Source organism: Vitis vinifera, chromosome 14, assembly GCF_030704535.1.
Source record: "Vitis vinifera cultivar Pinot Noir 40024 chromosome 14, ASM3070453v1".
Taxonomy (NCBI): Eukaryota; Viridiplantae; Streptophyta; class Magnoliopsida; order Vitales; family Vitaceae; genus Vitis; species Vitis vinifera.
The window spans coordinates 9,253,824-9,275,380 of NC_081818.1; the positions used below are offsets into that span (position 1 = coordinate 9,253,824).

The window sequence follows — 21,557 nt, forward strand, 5'->3', positions numbered from 1 at the left end:
CTGTTTCATTCTTGATAACAAAAAGTTCAAGAAAATAAATTTATATTAGGCCTTTGAAAAACTTCATCTTAATTGTGGAAGACTATGCGCGAAAGATAAAAGATTAAACCAAAAATTAAAAAGGTAAAAACTTTGATTCTTAAATAAAAAAATACTACAAAATGTGATTGATAATTTCAATAGAAAAATTATTTCTTAATAAACTATATTAGGAAATGAAGATTATTAGAGTCAAGATTGTTCAAAATTTGTTGCATTCATAGCTTCATTGGTTGAATTTGTTTTTTTTTATTTATTGGATTTTCATTATAAAAAGTAGATTATTTTCCTCAATTTTGATGATGCATTTTTTAAAATTTTTATTTTTATATTAAGAAAAGAGTAGTTCATTCATAAGAAAGTAAGTGACAATGAACAAAATATTATGATGCAAAATAAGGTTTTCAAGTTTCCTTTTGAGATGTCCAAGAAGTACTATTGATTTTTTCATTGACTACTTTTTTTTTGTCACAAGTCATGAATGTAACTACAAATACAAAAGTTATTCTTTTCCACCATATAAAAGTTTTGATCTTTGTTTTCATATGAAAAAAAAATTAAGAGAAAATAGTTATTTTTTCATAAAGAAGAATTGTATTCTTTCTTTATTTTCAAAGAGAGAAAAAAAAAATGTATTCTTCTCATTTTTTAGGGTGAGATTATTCCCACATAGGCTAAACTTTTTTTTTAATAATGGTTGTTTTGAATAGTTTAGAAACTCTCAAAAACCGCTTCCTTTATTTCTCTCATTTATTGAGTCGAGTTGGGTCAACTCATTTAGGCATTCTAACCCAACTCTTAACACATTGGATTGAGTAAACAAGGTTGACCTAGTTTTCGGAAAGAAACGTTAATTTTTAGCCATATTTCATCAAAAGATGATACTTTCACTTAATTTCTCACCATTATCCTAATTTAGTTGGTTATTTAGAAGGTTTGATGATTATTTTAGATATTATTTTACCCTACCCTTCTGGGTACCAATATCTCACCAATTTTTCAGTTGAACTATTGGAAATTATAGAGCTTATTTGGCTATGCAATTTAAAAATAATTTTTTATTTTTTAAAACAAAAGATTGTTTATAAAAACTTGAAGTATTGTTGGTTATTGTTTTATGAAAACAGTTTTAAAAAATAAAGTGTTATAGCATGGATTTCAAATGGTAAATAAAAGTACAAGTAATGAGAAGCAAAAATAAGAACAATTAGGATGAAACATGAAAATATCATTCTATTTAAGAAGATTCTAACCCTTTTGATAACTTGAGAATCAATGCACCAGGCATCTCTTAGTTTATCCCCACTCTAAGATATAATAACTCAACTAATTTGTAACACCCCAAATTAATTTTTGTGGGCAAAGTAGTAATTTAAATAAAGTAATTAAATACTTTTAATAAAGGTAGAAATGTCATTTCATAATTAATTCTTTCTTGTCTACTCTTTTTAGAAAACCTTATTAATCGAAAATCAGATAGATCGAAGAACATAGAGCACCTTAAAATTGAACATTTGGAGGTTTAGAGTTTGAAGAACAGATTTTCCGATAAAATTTTAATCTTTAAATTATTATTTAGATTGATTAATTAGTTTTGAACCCTAAAAAAAATATAATAATAATAATAATTTTCTTTTAGTTCAAAATATTGAAAATTTATGAATATAGGTTGTTTTATTGATAAAAAGAAGGAAAAATCAAATTTTTAAATGAATAGATCTAAGTAATGAAATTGATTAAAAAAAAAAGGGTTATGTGATTGATGAAAGTGTAATAATAATAATAATAATAATAATAATAATAGGTTTTGTGGTCGTGTGTGTACGTGATATATATCCAAACTAAACTAGTTTTTCTTTTAATTTTTTTTAATTCATTATTACTTACGCCATATCAATCAATTATAGTTCATATCATGTCACTGTGGAACTCTCTATGTAGAGAAATCAATAGCTAAAAGCAAAGAATGCATGAACTACAAAAAAAAAAAAAAAAAAAAAAAAAAATGGACTTTGTGCATGTGAATGTAACATTATTATAAATAAAAAGAGAAAGTGGGAGGATAAAGAAAATATTTATAATATATTTATAATATATTTAAGATATTGAAAATGGGGATACAAGATTAGGTTAGTCGTTGGTTTAATAATAAAAATAATAATGTATATTAAGTAATAAATAAAATAGAATTCAATAAGTGAAATAAAATGATAGTTTAATTAAATTAGTGATGTGTTCTTATAATCAATTTGAAAAAAAAAATATATAAATTAGAAATTTATTAATTTTACTCAAATAAGGAATAGATTAATTAAATTTTCTTTCATAATTAGAAATATTAATTTGACTATCTAAAAATTTTTAGGATTGTCAAACTTCTAATTTTAGATAAATAGTAACAATTATTTTTTTTAATGTTAAGTTAGGTGAGGAGTAGATTTTTCAAGATTATTTTTCTCATAATATATATATATATATATATATTATTTTGAAATGTGTAAATGTTATTTTTGTTTCTATGCATGGATCAAACAAGTTTTGTATGAAAAATATGTTAGAATATTTTTTTTCTTATTTAAAACAAAAAATTTATCGGATATTATGTTTTTGTAAGTTTTGAATAAATGATGTCAAGTATTTGACTTTAGTTTATTTGATTCATATCAATGGGATATAATAGTTGATTTTTTAGTCATTGTCAAAGGGATATAATAGTTGACTTTTACATTTTGGTGTACAATGTAATTGATTTAGACCTTAACTTATAGAAGTTTGATTGGAGGTTATTAGTACTAGTAGTTTTTTTATTTCATCCACCTTAAAAATAACAATTTGAGACTAACCGCCCATTTGTAAAGTGTCACCTAATTGAGCATCATTTGTTGTTTGATAACCAAAGCACAAATATTTTGGAATTCTTTTAATTTGAATTTGATATGAAATTATTTTAATATAGATATGAATGTTGGGTATTTTGGTAATTTTCGACCTACATATTAACATCGTACATTAAGCTATCTTATTTAAAGTAAGGAGTATGGTCCTCGATCTAAATAAGGAGGAAAAATTTGTATATTATTCACATCCCATTAGTGAGTGATATGAGGATTCTATACAATACTCGTTCCAAACGTGGAAGACAAGACTCAAGTACAACATCTCAATGGATGAAGGTGTATCTTTTAATATTGTTATCCTATCAATTTAGCATGAGATTCTGACGTATTTATCATCTAGATTGTTTTTGTTTTTGGATGAGATTAGACTTTATTATCTATCCATGAAATAAAGTTTTATTATTTACCTAGATGACAATTAGTTTTTATCATCATTTGATATGATTCATGGTTGTCTAACAATGAAATGTTTGGTAGAAAAGTTTTGGATGCTTAAATATGTTTGAACTCAAAAGTTTTATGAAAAAGAATGTATATTATATATTCTGTTTGTAACTATAATTGAAAATATTTGATCCATAAAACTGTATTGATATTTCTTATTGGGCTTTGAACTCATTTCCCCATTGACAATTTTTTTGGGTACCCTCAGTTCAAGTGAGGAGTGACCATTAGGATGAGTGTAGACCCTCAATTTTGTCCCTTTAGCACATGTCTTTAAAATTCATTTTCAATGCTCCACAATAATTCCTTGGTGGCCCATGGCTACTCATACCACTTACCTTTTTCTGAGTTACCTCGGAGATTTTGGTTGAGGGATTATTTGATCCCTTATTGTGACCCTTGGCAGCCCTAACTTAGACTTAGGCTTTTCTTGTTTTTTTTAGGATAGCTTTTAGATACACTTGCCCATTAGGCACCACCCTAGGCCCACTTAGTCTCATCATAGGCCGTTTAGGCACACTTGGCCCATTTGGACATTTTTAGTGTGACTTGTATGACTTGCATGGCTATATGGCTTTTGGGCTCGGCTTTTGTTTATTGGTTTATTTTTATTTTATTTTATTTTATTTTTTAGTTTTAGTTTTATGATTATCATTCACTTTTTATTGGTTATTTTCCTCTTTATATTATTTTCCTTAACTTATTTATTTATTTATTATTTATTTTTGTTTATTTATTTATTTATTTTTACCGTTTCCTAATTTATTTACTTGCTTATCTATTCATTCAATTATTTAACTTCAAAAATTTCATGTTTTTGCAAGGAAACTTACTATTGGAGTTTAAGGAAGGTGGGACTCTCCTTGGAAGGTTTTGGAGAGGAATTTGAAATTGGGAAGATTGCTTTTGAATTGGAAGATTTAAAAAAGGATAAGGAGAAAAGAAGAGAGAAAATAGGAGATTTCGCCTTTTTTAGGGGGAAACAAATTTAGGTCTTGAAGGCTGATATATATACGTGAGAGGGGGCATGCAAAAAGGGGATTCGGTGGAATTGTCTTAGGAGGGTGGATTCTTGGATGGTCTTTGCGGAAAAGCACACAAGAACGAGAAAAGGGTGATTGCAGCCAAGATTGTCCAGATACGTGAGATCATTATGCACCTATCATTAAGCAATCTTGTTTCCCATAGAGGCATTTTAGCTTGCTATCCAGGTACGCTCCTTCATACCTATTTTTGAGAATTCTATAGACACATATGTTACTGATGACTATATCCATACATAATGCGATTCTTGGGTGTTTTGATATATGCTTGATTTGCTTGGATAAAACACTTTGTGTGATATATCATCTAAACTAAGCATTGATGTTTTATAATAGCGCTCAAGAAGCGGTTCAGGTACGCACCCTAACTCTCCTTTATTGTGTTCTTATCTTGTTTAGCATGCAATTTTTTTGAAATCACCCTAGCTCACTTAAGTATCCATGATTAACCATTTAATTGCCACGTTTCCCTCAACTTAGTCAGTAGAGACCTTTTAGGGCTTAGAGGGGTGCTACCTCCTAGAGGTACCCTCCCAATAAGTAACCTGATCCCCGGACCTAGACTCAGGTTTCCCAAAGACATGCTTCTTTCCAAAATTATGGAGTCACTTTTTAGGGTTTTTCTTTCTTGTTTTATTTTCCCTTTAAAATAAAAATAAAATAGGTGACGGCTCCAACTTTTCCAAAACTAAATAATTTTTCACAAATAAATCAAAAGCGAGTCTCGCTGATCGAGTGGGGACGCATGTGAAAAATGCGGGTCCACAATGAGATTTTGGCTTTATTAGGACATTTGTTTAAACTTTTTTTTTTAAACATTGTTAAATATTATAATTTAATTATTATTATATATTGTTTAAGTTTGAACTTGTTTGGATAAAAGTATCTTGATTTATATGTTAGTATTAAAGTTGAGATTTGAATATTTAAGAATTTTTGTTGAATTTGGTAATTGGGTAATTTTCAATTATAAGATGAATGTTTCTGTTATTTCCACTTTAAGCCTTTGGGCTTAAGGTGTGAAATGACCATTATGCTCTTGGAATGGATTTTGGGGCGTGTCATAATTCATTATACAAATCACACAAATCATAAACCTCAAAGCTTCACAAGATAATACCCTTCTTTTCCTCAATGAATTAAAGAGATTTTTTTTTTTTTTTTTTGTCAAATATGGTACAAAGATATTGATCAATGTTGGCTAAGATATATAAAGCTTTACTATAGATAATAATGTACCATCTGATTTAGAACTTTGAAAGATTGTTGTTTATTTTTATAACGGTTTAACTACGTAATCAGACCACTTTCTACAACAAATTTTTTTTGAAAAAAAATATATATATTTGGAGATAAAATAGTTATTTCTCTTGATATTTTTTCTTTGTAAATAATTGAGAAATTCTCAACATATGTTGACAACAAAAATAATTTTAAAAATGAAGTGAATTCAATTTAAGGGTTATTTGATTATAAGGGTTGTTGAAACCCAATTTTGAAAATTTAATTTTTCATTATTTTTTTTATCTTATTTTAACAAAAATACCCTTATTTTTTCTGATAAAAATATATATTTTTTTAAAAAACTTACATATAAATACTTGAAATAATTAAAGATATTTATGTTAAAGATATGTTATTCTTAAAAAAGAAAAAAATTAAAATTATTTTCTCATATTTGATTACCCATGAAAAATATGAAAATAAATTAAATATGATTAAAATTAATTAAAAACTTATTCATTTTATATTATTTTATATTTATATAGAGGAGGAAAAATAAATAAAATAAGTTTAAAAAAATATATAAAAATAATTTATTAACTTTAAATTATTTATTTTTTAATTATTTTTTATTTCCTTCTATTCTACTTCTCTGTTCTAATTTTCTTGTATTTTCCCTTAAATTTTCCAAGAACCAAACATAGGTTAAATCTATGCTGTGATACCCTTCTTATGTCTCAAGCATGATTGGATCAAGCCAAACCAAATATAAGCTATGTGTACAAAAACAGAGACTTATACATGATCCAAGTCGAGATTCATTATGCCACATAAATGGTAACCATCCACAACTATGAAGGAATTTCAACAACTATGAACAATGTAGGATGTCTAAATTTCATACCATCCAACAAGTCTACATGAACTTCAAATATAAACAAATAGCCTGAGATAGAGTGATACATACTGCATTAATATGGTTAGAAATCCAGCCACTCAATGCCATAAGGCAAGCTTTAAGAGCACAGTGACATCCCAAGAACTAAACAAGGTGTGATCATAATGCTGAACCAGCTCCCAATTCCAGAATCTCAACTTCAACTTCAACGTTACCTGAAAATTGCAAATAAAATATTATGAGCGTTTAACGAGGTTAAGTAAAGAGATTACAATTACTAGTGATTGCAAATGGTATATATCGTATTTGATTGAATTAGAAATATCAATTTATTAGCCTATAACTAACGAAGTAATCAATTCAACATGATAATAACTTAACAGAATGAATATTACATTGAAATAATTGGTATTAGCAATAGAATTTGGTCATCACAAGTCTATAGTCATCTTGACCTCCCTACCACATGAGATCGGGAATTAGCATCATGTTATCAAGCAATCAATATGTCTTGGAATGGAGAAGGTCAGACTGCATCTTGGAATCTGAGGAATTTATACACCCAGTATCAAAAGACCACAAAGCATTTAGCATTAGAAAGATAACAAAAGATCCTAGCGACAGGTGACCATCCTCACCTGTTTTTTCACTCTATTCACAATTAGCAGAACCCAATTACTAATTCATGGTTTTGTGGTTTCAGAACTGCTTTATTTATTTTCAAAATACAGTAACAGATCATTCTGCAATACCATTTCCTTCTATTATAGGATAAATAGTTCAGAAAATAGTTCACAAGCTTTCATTTTAACGGTTGCTAATAGGTATAACAATAACATATTTACTATGAATTGCTAGTTGAGCAATCTTACCAGGCCTAGCATCATGTAAATACTTGTCTCACAACAACTCAATGTAATACTAAAACAAAAGATGCAATACCCTGACTTGATTGCACATAAAATAAGTTGCAAGAGCAATAGAATTCTCTATTCACTGCCAAGGAGCATGGCAACTTAATCAGGGATTGATATATCATTTAAATATAGAAAAAACAAACAGAAAATCGAGGATAGGTATGAAAAATCTGAAGACAATGGAAAGGTAAAGCCCTCTTATATTTGATTTCAGTGCATGAAATAACATTGATGTTGCCTCCCTAATAGTCATACTGTTATCATTCACCACAAGTAAAGAAAATCTTAAATCATCCTCTGTAACTAAGATTGTTGAATCAGTACATACCATGCGTCCTTATAAACAAATTATGGATGGTGGTATTTAGATCATCCTGCCAGTGCCACTCATCATCTGCCACTTCTACTCTTTCTAGCCTTGGTGTAGTTATGGGGCCTGAAGAGAAAATTTTCATCTTGGGGCATTCTTCCACCACCATATGCTCCAAGGATGGGAATGAGAATATAGAACCACCTGAACTGAAGCTTGTGAGGTTTGGCAAACACAGAAGTACCATGTGTTGTAATTTGCAGAAAACAATCTCATCTGCTCCTTCCCCTCCTTCATTTTCAACTACTACGAGCCCGTTTGATAGTGATTCTAGTGAAAGTGTTTTTATTTGAAGTGTTTTCTGCTATAGTGTTTCTGTGAAAAACACTTTTATGATAATCAGAAAAAATGATTCTAAAGTGTTTTTGATAATATATTGTATAAACATAAAAACACTTTTAATATTAATAAATTACCAAAAAGGACATACAATTTTAATTAAAAAAAATGGTATGATAAACAAAAAAACTTTTTATTAATGAAAAAACATCTAAATCACTAAAAAAAATAATATTGAATAAAAGATAATTTTAAAATAAAAACAATATATGATTACCTATTAATTTCTTAAAAAAAAAAAAAGACTTTTCTAATTAAAAATAATAATTTTTTTATCACTATACTAAAATTTTAAAAAATATTTACAAAAAATATCTAAATCAATAAAAAAAAAAAAAGAACATTGAATAAAAGATAATTTTAAAAGTAAAACAATATATGACCACCTATTAATTTCTAAAAAAAAAAAAGATTTTTCTAATTAAAAATAATAATTTTTTTTTATCAATATACTAAAATTTTTAAAAATATTTACAAAAAATATCTAAATCAATAAAAATATTTACCTTCGATCCACGATCTCGAATGAAAATAGAGGTTTACTGTGTTGTCTCAGATGGAGAGCGATGGAGGAGGAGAATAAAGGAGAGAGGTATGAACGAAAGGGAATAAAGATATCGGGAATCACTGGAGGGCATTTTTGGAATATTTCAAAAAAATTGAAGTGTTTTTTAAAAAAAAACACCTGTCAAGTGATTCTCTAAAAATCACTTCAAGTGTTTTTCCAGATTTTCAAAACTGTTTTTTAAAATTTGCCAAACACTTTATTTTCATCCCAAAAACACTTAAAAGTGTTTTTAAGGGTAGAAACACTTTTAAAAATCACTGCCAAACGGGCTCTACTACTTCCATCATATGTGATCCACCTATTTTGAGTTTTTTGAGTTTTACCAGACTTTTAGCTACCAAGGGTGATATCAAACTTTTCAGACTGCCACAAGACCACACGTCTAGAGTATCTAGATTTTGGAAAGATACCGAGCATGGTGCCAAATTTATCAAACTGTCACAATTCCACACTTCAAGACTCTCCAGACTTTGCAAATCAAGGCCTGGTTTGGAGTTTTCCTTCCATAAATGGGTCAGCCCTGGAAGATCACGCAACCATATTTCTCTTAACCGTCCAAGCATCTTGGCTTGATTTTCCTCATCATGTCCTTCAAGTTGGAATATCTCTTTGACTGAACTACATCTTTTCACGTTAAGTTTTTCCAGATTATGTAATCTTTGAAGCATAAAGGAAGGAATGACAACCAAAATATCTCCATATTCACATACATTCAGAACTCTTAGTCTGCAAAAGGAATTAACTGGAAATTGTTCTTGCCATATTTCTGTCGCGTTGTTGTAATCCAATGTTAATTCCTCCAAGTTAGGGAATGCAACCTGATAAATGGCTCAAACAAAACAGATTTGTTCTGTCAATTAAAACAAGTATACAAATAACATATGCATATCTACAAAGAGGAGCTGTTTTATTTCTCTGAACCAAGCGAAGAACATGGCAAAATAATCAATTCACAGAAGATGCAATGGACAGCCACCTCTCAATGTCTAATTAGGATCATTTGGCATTTGAGAAGTTCAGTGCAAGGTGTAAATCACTTTAATAAAAATGGATTGGAATGGTGGTGCAGAATTGTTTACTATAAGTTGGCTGTTATATAATAGTTTTAAAAATTAAATAATTTCTGAAAACCAACAAAATTTACTATAAATTGCAATATTGGTTTGAACTATATAGACTAGTCATATAAATTCCTCTCACAAGAAAGGATTAGGTAAAATTTTAGCTTAAAAGTTCAACTGCAATAGGGAGAAACAAAGAAATCCAGGATCCTCTCTAAAGGAACTTCTGGATCAAGTGGGGGCCAACAATCCTGTTGCTAGCATGTTGTTTTGGTCTCTGCATCCACCTTTTCAGGTCAAGTTATTAGTTTACTTGTACTGCAAGACCTGCTCAATCAGATAAATTCAATTGCATAATATAATTAGTTGAAGTCTCCCACTAGTTTCTTTGAAGGGATATCTGGAAAATTCATGAATAGTCTCTGATTGGACAGGTTTTATAAACATATATAAGGGTTCACAAAACTGAAAAAATAGTGGCAAGGAAGCAATCCAATACATGATCTACTGAGCAAACTAATTGTGCTTGCTACAATAACATGAAAATTTAATGTACAATTAAACAAAACTTGACAATTATGAAACTTGATGAGGTGAATCACATCCAAAAAGGTTTGGGACCTTACCTGTTGCACCAAGAAAAGGGGCTGGTGAATCAGCATATCAAGATTTCCCATATGATGTATTTGTTGGAATGTTGGAGTTTCAAATGCAAATAAATCGACTTCAGGGCACTCATGCACCTTCAGTTCTTTCAACAATGGCCACTGTGAAGTATGTGCCCCTGGGTAGAAACTCCTGAGTTGATGTAGATGGGAGAGTCTGAGAGAGGTTACTTTAGGGAATACAAACTTAGCTGCTGTCTTGACTCCATTGTCCTTTGCAACAATTACCTCTATCCCACAAGACCACACTTGCAGTTCCTGAAGTTGCACTAGATCTCTGACTAAAGATGCTGGAAAAAGGTTTTTCAAACTCTGACATTGATCAATCATTACTGATTTTAAGTTTTGAAAAGTGAGAATTCCACGGGGTTCCTTATTCCATATCTGTTTAACCTTTGGCAGAAATTGTAGAATCAATTTACTCAACTGAGTGACTGCTACAGCTTCCTTCACATTTATCCCTTCCATATCAAAAACCTCTTCTAATGAACTACAATCCACTGCTTTCAGAAACTGTAGACTCTGTAACCTTTTCAACATACTGGATGGAAAAATATTCAGCAGTTGTCCACAGGATGCCACCTTCACATCTTTTAGTTTGGTGAAGGAATCTTGAGGAAGTTGGTTGTGCCATATCTTTTTCACATTATCCAGTCCTGAGATGTTTAATAGCTCCAAGCTAGGCAACGCAGCCTGTGGAGTTTATCCCACCATTTTTTTATTTATATATTTTGAATAATTTAACATAAAGACAATATAAGGCAGAAGGTTAATACAAGAAAATTATCCATGTCTAGAACCAGCTTGAATTGGGCCAAGAAAAAAAAAGAAAAACATGATAAATTTCATCACTTCATCTTCTCAGAAATATTAAAAATATTGCTTATGAAGTTGCCATCAATGCTATCAATACCATTGAAATCAAAATTCTCTGTTCCAGGTGACTGGTTGGTTATGAGGTGTCCTTCCCATCTAAGAAAGAGCTTTTTAAAGAGAAAACATGCATCAATTGGTCTCAATGCATCAATTTAAGTCCAAGGCACTGACTAGCATTTGATCTTGGTCTATACTGATTCAAATATTCAGATACAATAAAGAAAAAGACAAGGAGGAGGATCCTACAATTGCTAATTTTTTTCTTTTTTCTTGCCACTTTCACATGAATTATTTTGTTAGCTGAGCAGAGGAATTCACATTTGCAGCTGAAATTTTGTGGATGGAACACAAATTCCAGATCCCAGAAAATGATTAGAAGCACCTCTCAAATAGCATTTATGTAAAAATGGTGGAAAAACTTATCGGAAGCAACAAGATACTCGGTCATCTTATAAACCCTAAATCCACCTTTCCTTAAAACCCAAAAAAAAAACTAAAGTTCTACCTTAACATTATTATAGGCAACTACTTTGGGTTGTCCTGTATATGTTTACCAGAGATCCCCATTGAAGAGGGGGTGGAGGGAATATACATGCTTAAAAAAGTTGAATTCCATCACCTAAAATAATTAGAATTTTAAGGAAAAAAAATCTGTCAACAAATAACAGAATTTGGATGAAATTCATTCTAATATGAATAGAAAACTATCATACAATTAAAATATTCCAGAAGCAAGATTTAATCTAAATTTTCTTTCTTTTCATTCCAAATTTGATTCTAAACAGTATTATAAGGAAATTTAATATCATAAGAAGTAAAAAGAAAAGGATTCTAAGAGAACTGACCTTCTCATTAAAGAGCACTGCAACTGGGATATCATCTGCAGAATCAAACCTTTTTAGAACATGATATGCTTGATAGAAACTTGTTAGGCTGGGTAAAGATTCTAGTGAAAGATGGATTAACTTAGGAAATATGATAGTGCCCATAAGACCCAAGGCCATAGAAGCAGGGAAAAGGTTTCTCAAGCTTCCACATTTGTGTATTTTAACCATTTCAGGTTTTGGAAGCACAGAATGTGTCGAGGGTCCTTGTTGCATATATGTCTCAACATAGGCAAACCAATTAAACTCAGTTTTCTAACTTAGGCAGGAGCCCAACAGGTCCATCATCGACATTTTGCCCTTCAAGATCAAATACTTCTTCAAATTGTTTACAGTTTTCCACTATTAGTACTTCCAAATTCTGTAAGTTTTGAAGCAAACTGGGTGGGAGTACTTTCAACAGTGAAGCACAATTCTTTATCTTCAGGGACTGGAGGTTGCAGAAGGAAAGTAGGAGTTGACCATGCCAACCCTCCTGTAACATGAGAAACTCGGAGAGCATAAGAACAATGGTATATTGCATCATTTGTATATGCCAAACTACTGAGGACAAGGCATAATACTGCAATAAATATAGTGAAAATAATTATCATGACAGCTGTAATCTCAAATAAAATTAGAGTTTTCTATCAAGCATGTTTATAGTTTCCAAAAATGTTATAAAAAATATGCAATTTCTCAAAACTTTAGGCATTTGTAGTTTCTGTCAAGATTTTCATACACATATATACATACACACATACTATGCATGTGTTTATATATGGATTTTATACTAAGCTCTCCAGAACTAATGGTCTGGTATTTGGACATCGCACCAAGACAAGATTCACTGGGTCTATTTGGATTGTGAACAGTTTTCTATCACATCATTGTAAAACCTTAAATCTTTGCACAGTTTTCCCTTTGAACCCAGAGTTCCAAATATTAAAACAAAACATGTAACCTACAAAAGGCATGATGTCATGTCATATTTTCCTTTCATTTATTAATAGGTTGGGTATTAGTTGAAACTCATTCTCTTAAAGTCTTAGAAGAAGAGGCATAAACAGTGATAATTTTTGGGATATAAATGAAGGGTGACCTATTGACCCAAATCAACTGAGTGGCAAGTCCTGAAATTTTTTTCCAAAAATAGCAATTTTTTAAACTGAAGAGATTCAAAAATAAAATAACTAGTTAGAAAGTATTATTGAGCTATGACATACCAGTTGGTTGAAAACCGATGTTTGATTATCAAGTTCACCCTCTGAACAAATGCCGTTGAACCTTACATTAGTTGTTGGTGACCTCTTCGTGGTGGAAGGCATTGTTTTCCCTTCTAAGCAGAAATTTCTGAGCTTCGGTAAATGTTGTAAAGTCAAGTATCTCAGCTCAGCGAACAAAATTGCATCAACAGCATCATCTCCATCTTCTTTTCCTTGTGCAACCATCTTATACATATTTTTGCATCTAGTTATTTCTATTTTTTCAAGTCTTGAAAGGCCTCTAGCCATAGACATTGAAAAGAGGAATTTTAAACCATCGCAATATTCCACTTTTACAATTCTTAAGTAACTAAAGGACCCTACTAGAAGTTGGCCATGACATACTTCTTGCAAGTTAATCAACTGATTGAGAAATAATGACTCCAGAACAGGAAAAGCACAAGGTGACAGAATTGGATCCATTGAATTCATGATATGTTGCATCTCTGGACTTCTTTCAACATGGAGACACTTTAATTGAAGAAAACCTTCCCTATCTAACTTGGGAAAAACATTTGCAGCACCACTCAGTTCACGCAAGTGTAGATCTTTTGCTCCTTTCAACAGTAAGCTAATACCATCAGCTAGACGAAGGCTTGTATCGAGCTTATTGAGCTTCAATGTTTTTGTGGTTGGACAATTTTTATCCCAGCTCCAGACATCACCTATAAATATTCTATATCTTATCAACTTCTCAAACAGGACGTCTGTCAGCAACAGTTCGGCATCTGGTATTTGTATGTCTAAAGTAGTTAAATAGGGCAAATATTTGAACTCAGCAATGGAAGCATTACTTTTTCCTTCCACCTCCCATAGAGTAAAACTATTTTCCATGCACAAATTTTCTAATTTGGACAAGCTTGATATGACATTTGGTGGAATTTCTCTAAGTTTGGAACAGTCCCGCAAATCAAACAGCCTTAGATGGGTCAACTGCGCTATTTCTCTGGGCAACTTTTCAATATTCGAACCCATAAAGCTAAAAAATTCTAGTTTCTTTAGCTCTACAATTATCGAGATGTCTCCTAACTTGCACCAATTCAAACTCAATGTTCGAAGATTTGTAAGGCAACGGAGTGATGAAGGTAGTGATGTAAAATGCATATTAGAAAGGTCTAAAACTTTGAGTTTTTTCATCTCTTCAAAAAATGTCTCTGGGATTTTCAGATGATAATCAATGGTGTGATAGAATAAAAAAAGTTCAAGTTCCGGACATACCAATTCTATAGGAAGTTCACAAATATCATTGTAAGCCAGAGACATCTTGGTGCAGGTTTGGAGTTCATCCATCTTTGGCCACTCTACCAATTCATCTTCTCGCAGAGAAAATACACGATGGACCTTGGATACAATTGCTATGGCAACATCACGAACAACATCATGCATTCTAACAAATGAATTGTGGCCAGTGTCTAGTAACAGCTTTGAAGCTTTGAGGCTATCGACCAATGTATCAATTCTGTTTTTTGCCTCTTCCAATGTATTAGTTCCTTGAAACAATCGCAGACCCATACCATATTTCAATAAATCATCAATATAAATCTTATTAGACATTAAACCACAAAGTAAGAACAAGGACTTAACTTCATCACCCTCCAAGTGTTTGTAACTCAACTCCAGAGTTGAGTATACCATTGCATCCATTCCTTTAATGTTTGTTGGAATAGACCTCTTTAGTTGTCGCAAGGCATCCTCCCATATAGACAAACCCTTGTTTTTTAATGCCTTTGCCACTGTTACGATTGCAATTGGCAAACCTGCACATTCTTTTGCTACATCAATTGCTATGGATTGCAAATCTGGCTCCTCAATGGAATCACCTGCCATCTTCTTAAATAAAATCAATGCTTCTTCTTCTTGTAAATGTTCAACAGGGAAATCCTTTTGAGTACCCATCTCATTGGACAATATATGTTTATTTCTAGAGGTGAGCACCATTTTACATCCCTTATGATCATCTCCAAAAGGAATTCCCACTTTCTCCAGATCGAGTTCAGTCCAAATATCATCCAAAATGATGAGGATCTTCTTCACTTTCTTCAACCTCTCACATAGTCGAGCCGCTCTTCCCATTTCACTCTCCTCCTCAAATTTCAAACCAAGCATGTCTGCAAGTTCACCTTGAATTTTTTTCAACTCAGGAGTGGAAGATATATAAGCCATAACCACCTTGTCAAATAACTTCTCTTCTTCAGCTTGTTTAGCTACTTGTTTCATCAGTGTGGTCTTCCCCACACCAGCCATTCCCCATACCCCAATGATATTGACATGAGCATCCCTCAAGGCCTCCATAATTTCATCCAAAGTAGTCATTCTTGATTCTAAAGCTTCATGACCTTTGAAAGGCGCAGATCCTATCCCTGGCAGAGGAGCACGATATGATACCCTCTCAAATTTTCCATCTCCTTGAATTTCAGCAACAACCCTTGCCCTCTTCTTCGCTTCCCTGCTTAGCTGGTATTGTGACTTCAAATTTGGACAGGACCCATTGAAACAGCTCTGGTTTGCTTTCTTCTCAACCTCAAAAAATATGCCAGCCTCTTCCATGAACCCACTAACACGTAAAAGCCACTTGTCAACATCAGCTTCAATTTCATCCCCATTCCTAATAGCTTCATCTACAGATCGCTCCAACCTAGCCCTGGCATCCCCCAGCTTCTCAACTTGTTGCCTGAGATCATCAATGTTGCTGCGGTAGTTAAACAGATAGCCAAATGAACGTCCAATTGGAGCGACCAGGTACTCTGCAACTTTTGCTGCAATCGTAACAACAATTTCCTCCATTTCCTATTTGGGATTTCCCACTTTTTCTCCTCCAGGAAACCAGATGACAAAAAATACCAGCAGTGCGGATTCAATGAAAGGGTTTTACTTTTAGCAAGCAAAGGGCCTCAAAGGACTATGGGTCAAGAGAGAACTTATGCAATTGGATTCAATGTGACAAAAGGAAAAAAGGAAAAGGAAATGAAAGGTTTTAGAAAGCAAAGAAGGAGATGGAGGCACTAACCAGAAGAATGGAAATGAAAATGAAAATCAGCCGTGGGTATGCCCTCTCAATTATTCAAAGTTCCAACCATATCCATCGATGGGTTCTCAGTGGGTCAAGTTATCATTACAATTTCTGAGTTTTTTATTACTGTCTTTAATGTTATTATCTATTTTCTCACAGTAGTTGAGATTTTGATTTCACTCTTCTTGGAAAGCTTACCATGCTACCTGTGCTTTGGTGGCATTTTTCAACCACAAGCCACTGTCTTCACACAACTCTACTTGGATTAAGGAAAGTGAAGAACAATGAAAATAAAAGTAGAACCTTCTACCAGGCTGCTGTTATGAATTATAGTCAAGGAAGACAACGAAGGAAAAACAAAATTGGAAGGAGAAGCAAGTTGGTCAATTCTGGCTTCTTGTTTGCTCCTACCACATCAAATAAGACAACACTCAACTAATTAAAATCAATTTGCCTACTAAAATTTTCCAACTTTATTAGCAATGAAGCCATCTCATTTGACCAAAATAAAAATAAAAATTGGAATCTCTTATCCTTCGTGTATAAACCATTTGTGAGCCCATGGTTACATAGTTTTCAATTTTTGTTAATTTATTCAGATTTTGTATCGTCTTTTTATTATTTATTTTTTCCAAAAGAAATGAGCTAATAATTTATCTATGAACTCGATACATGTATGGTATTAAAAACTTTTTTTTTCTTATTTGATGTAAAATATCATACTAATTGGAAGTCGATTATTTTATAATATTTATGATATATATTATACGATATAATAATATTTATTTCATTTATTCTTTTTTTATTAATTTTAAAGAAAAAGTAAAATTAAAACTATTAAAGGGTATTATAAGTCAATTTATTGATTTAATATGATTTAATGACTTAATTTAAGTCATTAATTAAATATTTTAAATATGTTTGATAAAGTAATTTAATATATTACAACTTAAAATTATAATTGATTGAGTAATTCAACTTAACCAATTAATATAATTTAATAATTTAAAAATAGTTTAATTCAAAGAGAATTTTAAGTAATTAAATAATAAATATTAAATTTTAATCAAATAAAATTTTGTTTCATTTACTATTTAAATTTAAGTATAAATATATAGAAAAAAGTTTGAAAAAAATATTATGGATTGATATGGAATAATATAATCTGATCAACCTAACTAATTCGAATCTAATTCAACCAACTTAAACTCGGAATAATCTTAGAAACAAAAGAAGTTGAATTGATTTTGAGATAAGTACTCAGGGTTAGAGTTAGACTCCGAATCGGGTTGAATTTAAGTTAATTATTTTTTAATTGAACCACCAACCTAATCCAACCCTGTCCTGATTTCAGCCCTAATTGTAATTGGTTCCTATTTTAATCTTAATTAGTAATTCAAACCAAGTAATGAATACTGAGACATAGGATGTGTTCCAATCCAGAAACATGCCCTAACGGTGTAACAATGAGGACCTCTCTCAACAGGTTGAGATGCTGAGGGATGCCAGAGCTAGGCAGCAGCAGCAGCCTGTGGATGGGGCTCTTAGGAATGGACATAGAATCAGACTGATGTTTGCAAGTGGTTGACACATGCAGGCTGATGGGTTCATACGAGGTGGGGTGCTTGCAATTTCCTAGAAGACGAGAAAGAAGCACAGAAGAGTCGTTTCAATGGGTTGTGTCCTAGTTTGAAGTCCCGGCAGCTATGAGCCTATGAGCTAAACAGGGAAGCAAGGAAGAAGGCAGGGGTTGCTGTTCAAATCCATGGAGATGGCCATTCTGAGAGTGTATCGTTTCGTCTTTCGAGGAAAAGTTATTTCCTTGTCTACTGATCACTTGTATACAGTAAGGAAAAAAAGGGCATTGTCTACTTGTTCTTATCAAGTTCCTTGGAAATTCATTTTCCAAGTTCTCTTGCTACATGTTTGATACGTGGGGACGAAGACTATAAATGGAGACATCTATTTTCTTTTTTTTGTCATTTTTCTTTATATTTGGATGACTGGAGTGATTATAAGAATGGAAAGAAAAATAATTTCCATTAGGAGACATTTTAATTTATTTGATGCAATTTATTTTTAAAAATAATTTTCAAAAAATAAAAATATTTTTATTTGATTTTATAAAAAAATTTAAAAATTTAATTTATATAATATAAACTAAATTTCATTGAAATCTTATTAAAAATAATTTTTCAATTACAAATAAATTAAAAAATCAATAGTTTTTCATAAAATATGAATAGTAATACTATAATAAAATAATAAATTATATTTTTTTTATAAATATTCTAAAAATATGAATATTAACATTTATCAATTTTGTTAAAAATGAATAATAATAAATTAAAAATAATAATTATTAATACTATTTTATTCGAAATGAATTTAAAAATAAATAAACGTTTTAAGATATAAATGATTCAAGTTGTTTATTACATGTACAAGTCTAGTAATTAATTCAAGATAAAGTGTTTGAACATTTTTATTTAGTTTATAATTAATTAATTAATTTTTTGAATTCCAAATAATTCAAAGCTACAACAGTTCATGCACTCAATAAATAATTCTATCTAATGAACTCTAAGCATAAAAACAAAAATAATTACTATCTATTTCTGTCTAATTTATTGCAGAAATTTAATCATAAAAATACATATATTTGAATATGAAAATATTGTTTATTGAAAATATACCTTGATCATAGAGAGTTGTTGAATACAAGCTTGTTGATAGCGGAAGGATGACTCAAAGTGATGAATACAAAGGACTAGATTTTTGAAAGAGGAAATTACAAAAGCAAGAGAGAGAATTTTTTATAACACTGAACTCTTTTGCCACTCTTGTGCACTCTTGAGCTCTCAAGTTCTCAAGTTCTGCCTCATGATGAAATTTGCAACTCTATTTATAGGTGAGAATTCGGACTTGAAACGAAGTTTTGAGTCTTCAATTTTGAGAAATTTTTTAATCCACTTCCACATGTTAGGATGACAACTGGAGCATGAATGAAGTCTGCAGAAGGTAAATTTTATTCTCTTTGTCTTCTTCCTTTCCTTTTCCATCACGTTCATTTTGAGTCATGGTGAAAGAAAAAAAAACACTATTCATCTCTTTTTTTCTTTTTCTTTTTTACTTTTCATTCTTCACATTTTCATGCTTTACATACTTTCCAGATTTTTTTTTACTGGATAAATACAAAGGAACAATTGTACAAAATACAGTTGTACAAAAGATTCATGATATCTCTTAACTGAGCATTTCTGAGAAATATTTTTCAAAATTTTGTTGGGCTTCTTTTTCAAGGACATACTCTTTTTTGTACTTATCAACAAGATAAGTAAATTTAGTTTGGAACAAAAAAAGGACTTCTAGAAAATTAATTGTAGAGATGATTTTTTGAATATTGTCTTCAACAATGAGATTATAGTTGGAAGAACTATAAATCTGCTTTTCAAATATTCGTCCTACTTTTCCATTACAAACATCAAATTTCTTTCAAGTTTTGAGTCCAGATTTTCCTCCTCTTCAACCTTCAAAAAGTTTTATTCAAGTTTCTAAATCAACCTTTAAAAATATTCCTGTTCAGAATCAATCCAGGCCTAACACTATTTCAACATTACCTTCTTCTTCTTCTTCTCCTTCTTTTTCAATTAGTCAATATTTCAAAAATCCCAAAACCTTAGAAATTGCTTTCCTTGAGCCAGAGTACAGTTATGAAGAAATCCCTAAAATTCTTCCTTACATCTTTCCCCAATGAGTCACCTTCAATTCCAATGATCCTTTGAAAACTCGTCAATTTTATGAGTTCATTCTGGTGGACACGGATTAAGTTGAAATTACTCGTAACATTGATAAAAACAATCCTCAGAGGATTGCTTTTTCTAAATGTCAAATTCTCATAGTCATGACCATTGCTGATCAGAATAAATAAACCCTTCACTTGCAAGGCATTTAGTCAACCTTTTTCATCCCATGAGCTACAATTACATAGATTATATGGATGTTTGGTACAATATGTTTTATTTACAAAGCTACCAACATTCTTGGTTCATCCAATTCTTAAGAAATTGTAATACCAAATTTCCTGCTTGGTTTCAAAAATGGTGGACTTTCTTTGGTCTACTAGACTCCATATTTCCTCTTGAAATTCAAGAAAAATTCAACTTCTACAAGAGTAAGACTTCATCTCAGTCTATCACTCAGTCGAGACTCCTGACGTCCTGTTCGAGATTAAGAATTTCATGGATTCTCACATGGAACATTATCAAGAAGAAAAAACAACCTCATCCTTTTCCATTATCTCTTTTTAGAGAATTCAACATCAAATGGTGGGACAAATTCAATCATGATTTTGTATGTCAATAGAAGATTTTGCAAATAATTTCAATAAGACCTGGATCTTCAAATTCAAATGATTCAACAAGCTCTTCTCAAGGACCGACTCAAGAAGAATTCCTAACTCTGAAAAGCAAATGTCAAGCTTCATTAGTAGTCGCTACTGATTTAAAACAATATCATCAAGGACTCATTCAAACCCTAAAACAGTTTGGAGATCATCAAGAAAATGAAGAAACTGAAGACACGGCTTTATCAGATGATTCATACGTAGACCCTGAGTTAATCCTTTACGGAGGACCTATGGGTCAATCTAGATAAAAGATTTCAAGAATCTTTTGTACAACTGTACATTTGTATAATTGTCTCACTGTATTTATCAAGTAAAAAAAAAAATCAATAGTCAAAAGTCATGAATAGTGATGAATAGTTGGTTTTGTCTCCCACTTTAGATTTGAAGACAACGTGGAGCAAGGGAAAAGAAAGAGAATAAATATTCTCTTCCAAAGCCATCTAACATGAGAAAATTTTCTTACCTTCTTCTGCAGACCTCATTCACCAAGGCTCCAGCTATCTCTACACGTGACAGATTTCAAAAAAATTTCAAGTATGAAGACTTAAGATCTATTCAAGTCCGACTTCATCATCTATAAATAGAGAAACAACTTCCTCACAAGACAGAACTTGAGAACTTGAGAACTCAAGAGTGCACAAGAGTGGAAAAAGAGTTCAATGTTCTAAAA

General features: G+C 31.2%; 2 protein-coding genes and 1 long non-coding RNA gene across 5 annotated transcripts; all 3 read right to left on the minus strand.

Moving 5' to 3' along the window:
• Positions 1 to 6,520: 6,520 nt before the first annotated feature.
• Positions 6,521 to 8,337, minus strand: LOC132255038 (uncharacterized). The gene is made up of 2 exons (XR_009467600.1): positions 7,791 to 8,337; positions 6,521 to 6,760 (listed from the first exon to the last, which is right to left on the minus strand). It is a non-coding gene; the product is annotated as an uncharacterized LOC132255038 (long non-coding RNA).
• Positions 8,338 to 8,707: 370 nt separating this feature from the next.
• Positions 8,708 to 16,767, minus strand: LOC104881473 (probable disease resistance protein At4g27220). Of its 3 annotated transcripts, none has more exons than XM_019225083.2 (4): positions 13,431 to 16,767; positions 12,187 to 12,787; positions 10,427 to 11,158; positions 8,708 to 9,557 (listed from the first exon to the last, which is right to left on the minus strand). In XM_019225083.2, exons 1-2 carry the CDS (start codon positions 16,251 to 16,253, stop codon positions 12,473 to 12,475), a joined length of 3,138 nt encoding a protein of 1,045 aa, XP_019080628.1. In that variant the 5' UTR covers positions 16,254 to 16,767; the 3' UTR covers positions 8,708 to 9,557; positions 10,427 to 11,158; positions 12,187 to 12,472. The 3 variants fall into 3 exon arrangements, with proteins under 3 accessions (XP_019080628.1, XP_010660144.1, XP_019080629.1); XM_010661842.3 differs by having other exon boundaries at positions 12,187 to 12,700; positions 13,431 to 16,766; XM_019225084.2 differs by lacking the exons at positions 8,708 to 9,557; positions 10,427 to 11,158; positions 12,187 to 12,787 and having other exon boundaries at positions 13,878 to 14,134; positions 14,688 to 16,764.
• LOC132255058 (uncharacterized) lies at positions 9,070 to 11,005 on the minus strand. Its single transcript, XM_059742689.1, has 3 exons — positions 10,427 to 11,005; positions 9,450 to 9,557; positions 9,070 to 9,174 (listed from the first exon to the last, which is right to left on the minus strand). Exons 1-3 carry the CDS (start codon positions 11,003 to 11,005, stop codon positions 9,070 to 9,072), a joined length of 792 nt encoding a protein of 263 aa, XP_059598672.1.
• Positions 16,768 to 21,557: the final 4,790 nt, after the last annotated feature.

Bases quoted from the DNA above. Each gene is read 5' to 3' on its own strand.
- LOC132255058 (XM_059742689.1), bottom strand. From the start codon at position 11,005: ATGTTGAAAAGGTTACAGAGTCTACAGTTTCTGAAAGCAGTGGATTGT. The intron at 9,558-10,426 runs GTAAGGTCCCAA...GCCATTTATCAG, and splicing joins CCCTTTTCTTGGTGCAACAG to GTTGCATTCCCTAACTTGGA. The intron at 9,175-9,449 runs GTATGTGAATAT...GAATTGTGACAG, and splicing joins GCAGACTAAGAGTTCTGAAT to TTTGATAAATTTGGCACCAT.
- LOC104881473 (XM_019225083.2), bottom strand. From the start codon at position 16,253: ATGGAGGAAATTGTTGTTACGATTGCAGCAAAAGTTGCAGAGTACCTG. The intron at 12,788-13,430 runs GTATGTCATAGC...TATTTATTGCAG, and splicing joins CATCGGTTTTCAACCAACTG to TATTATGCCTTGTCCTCAGT.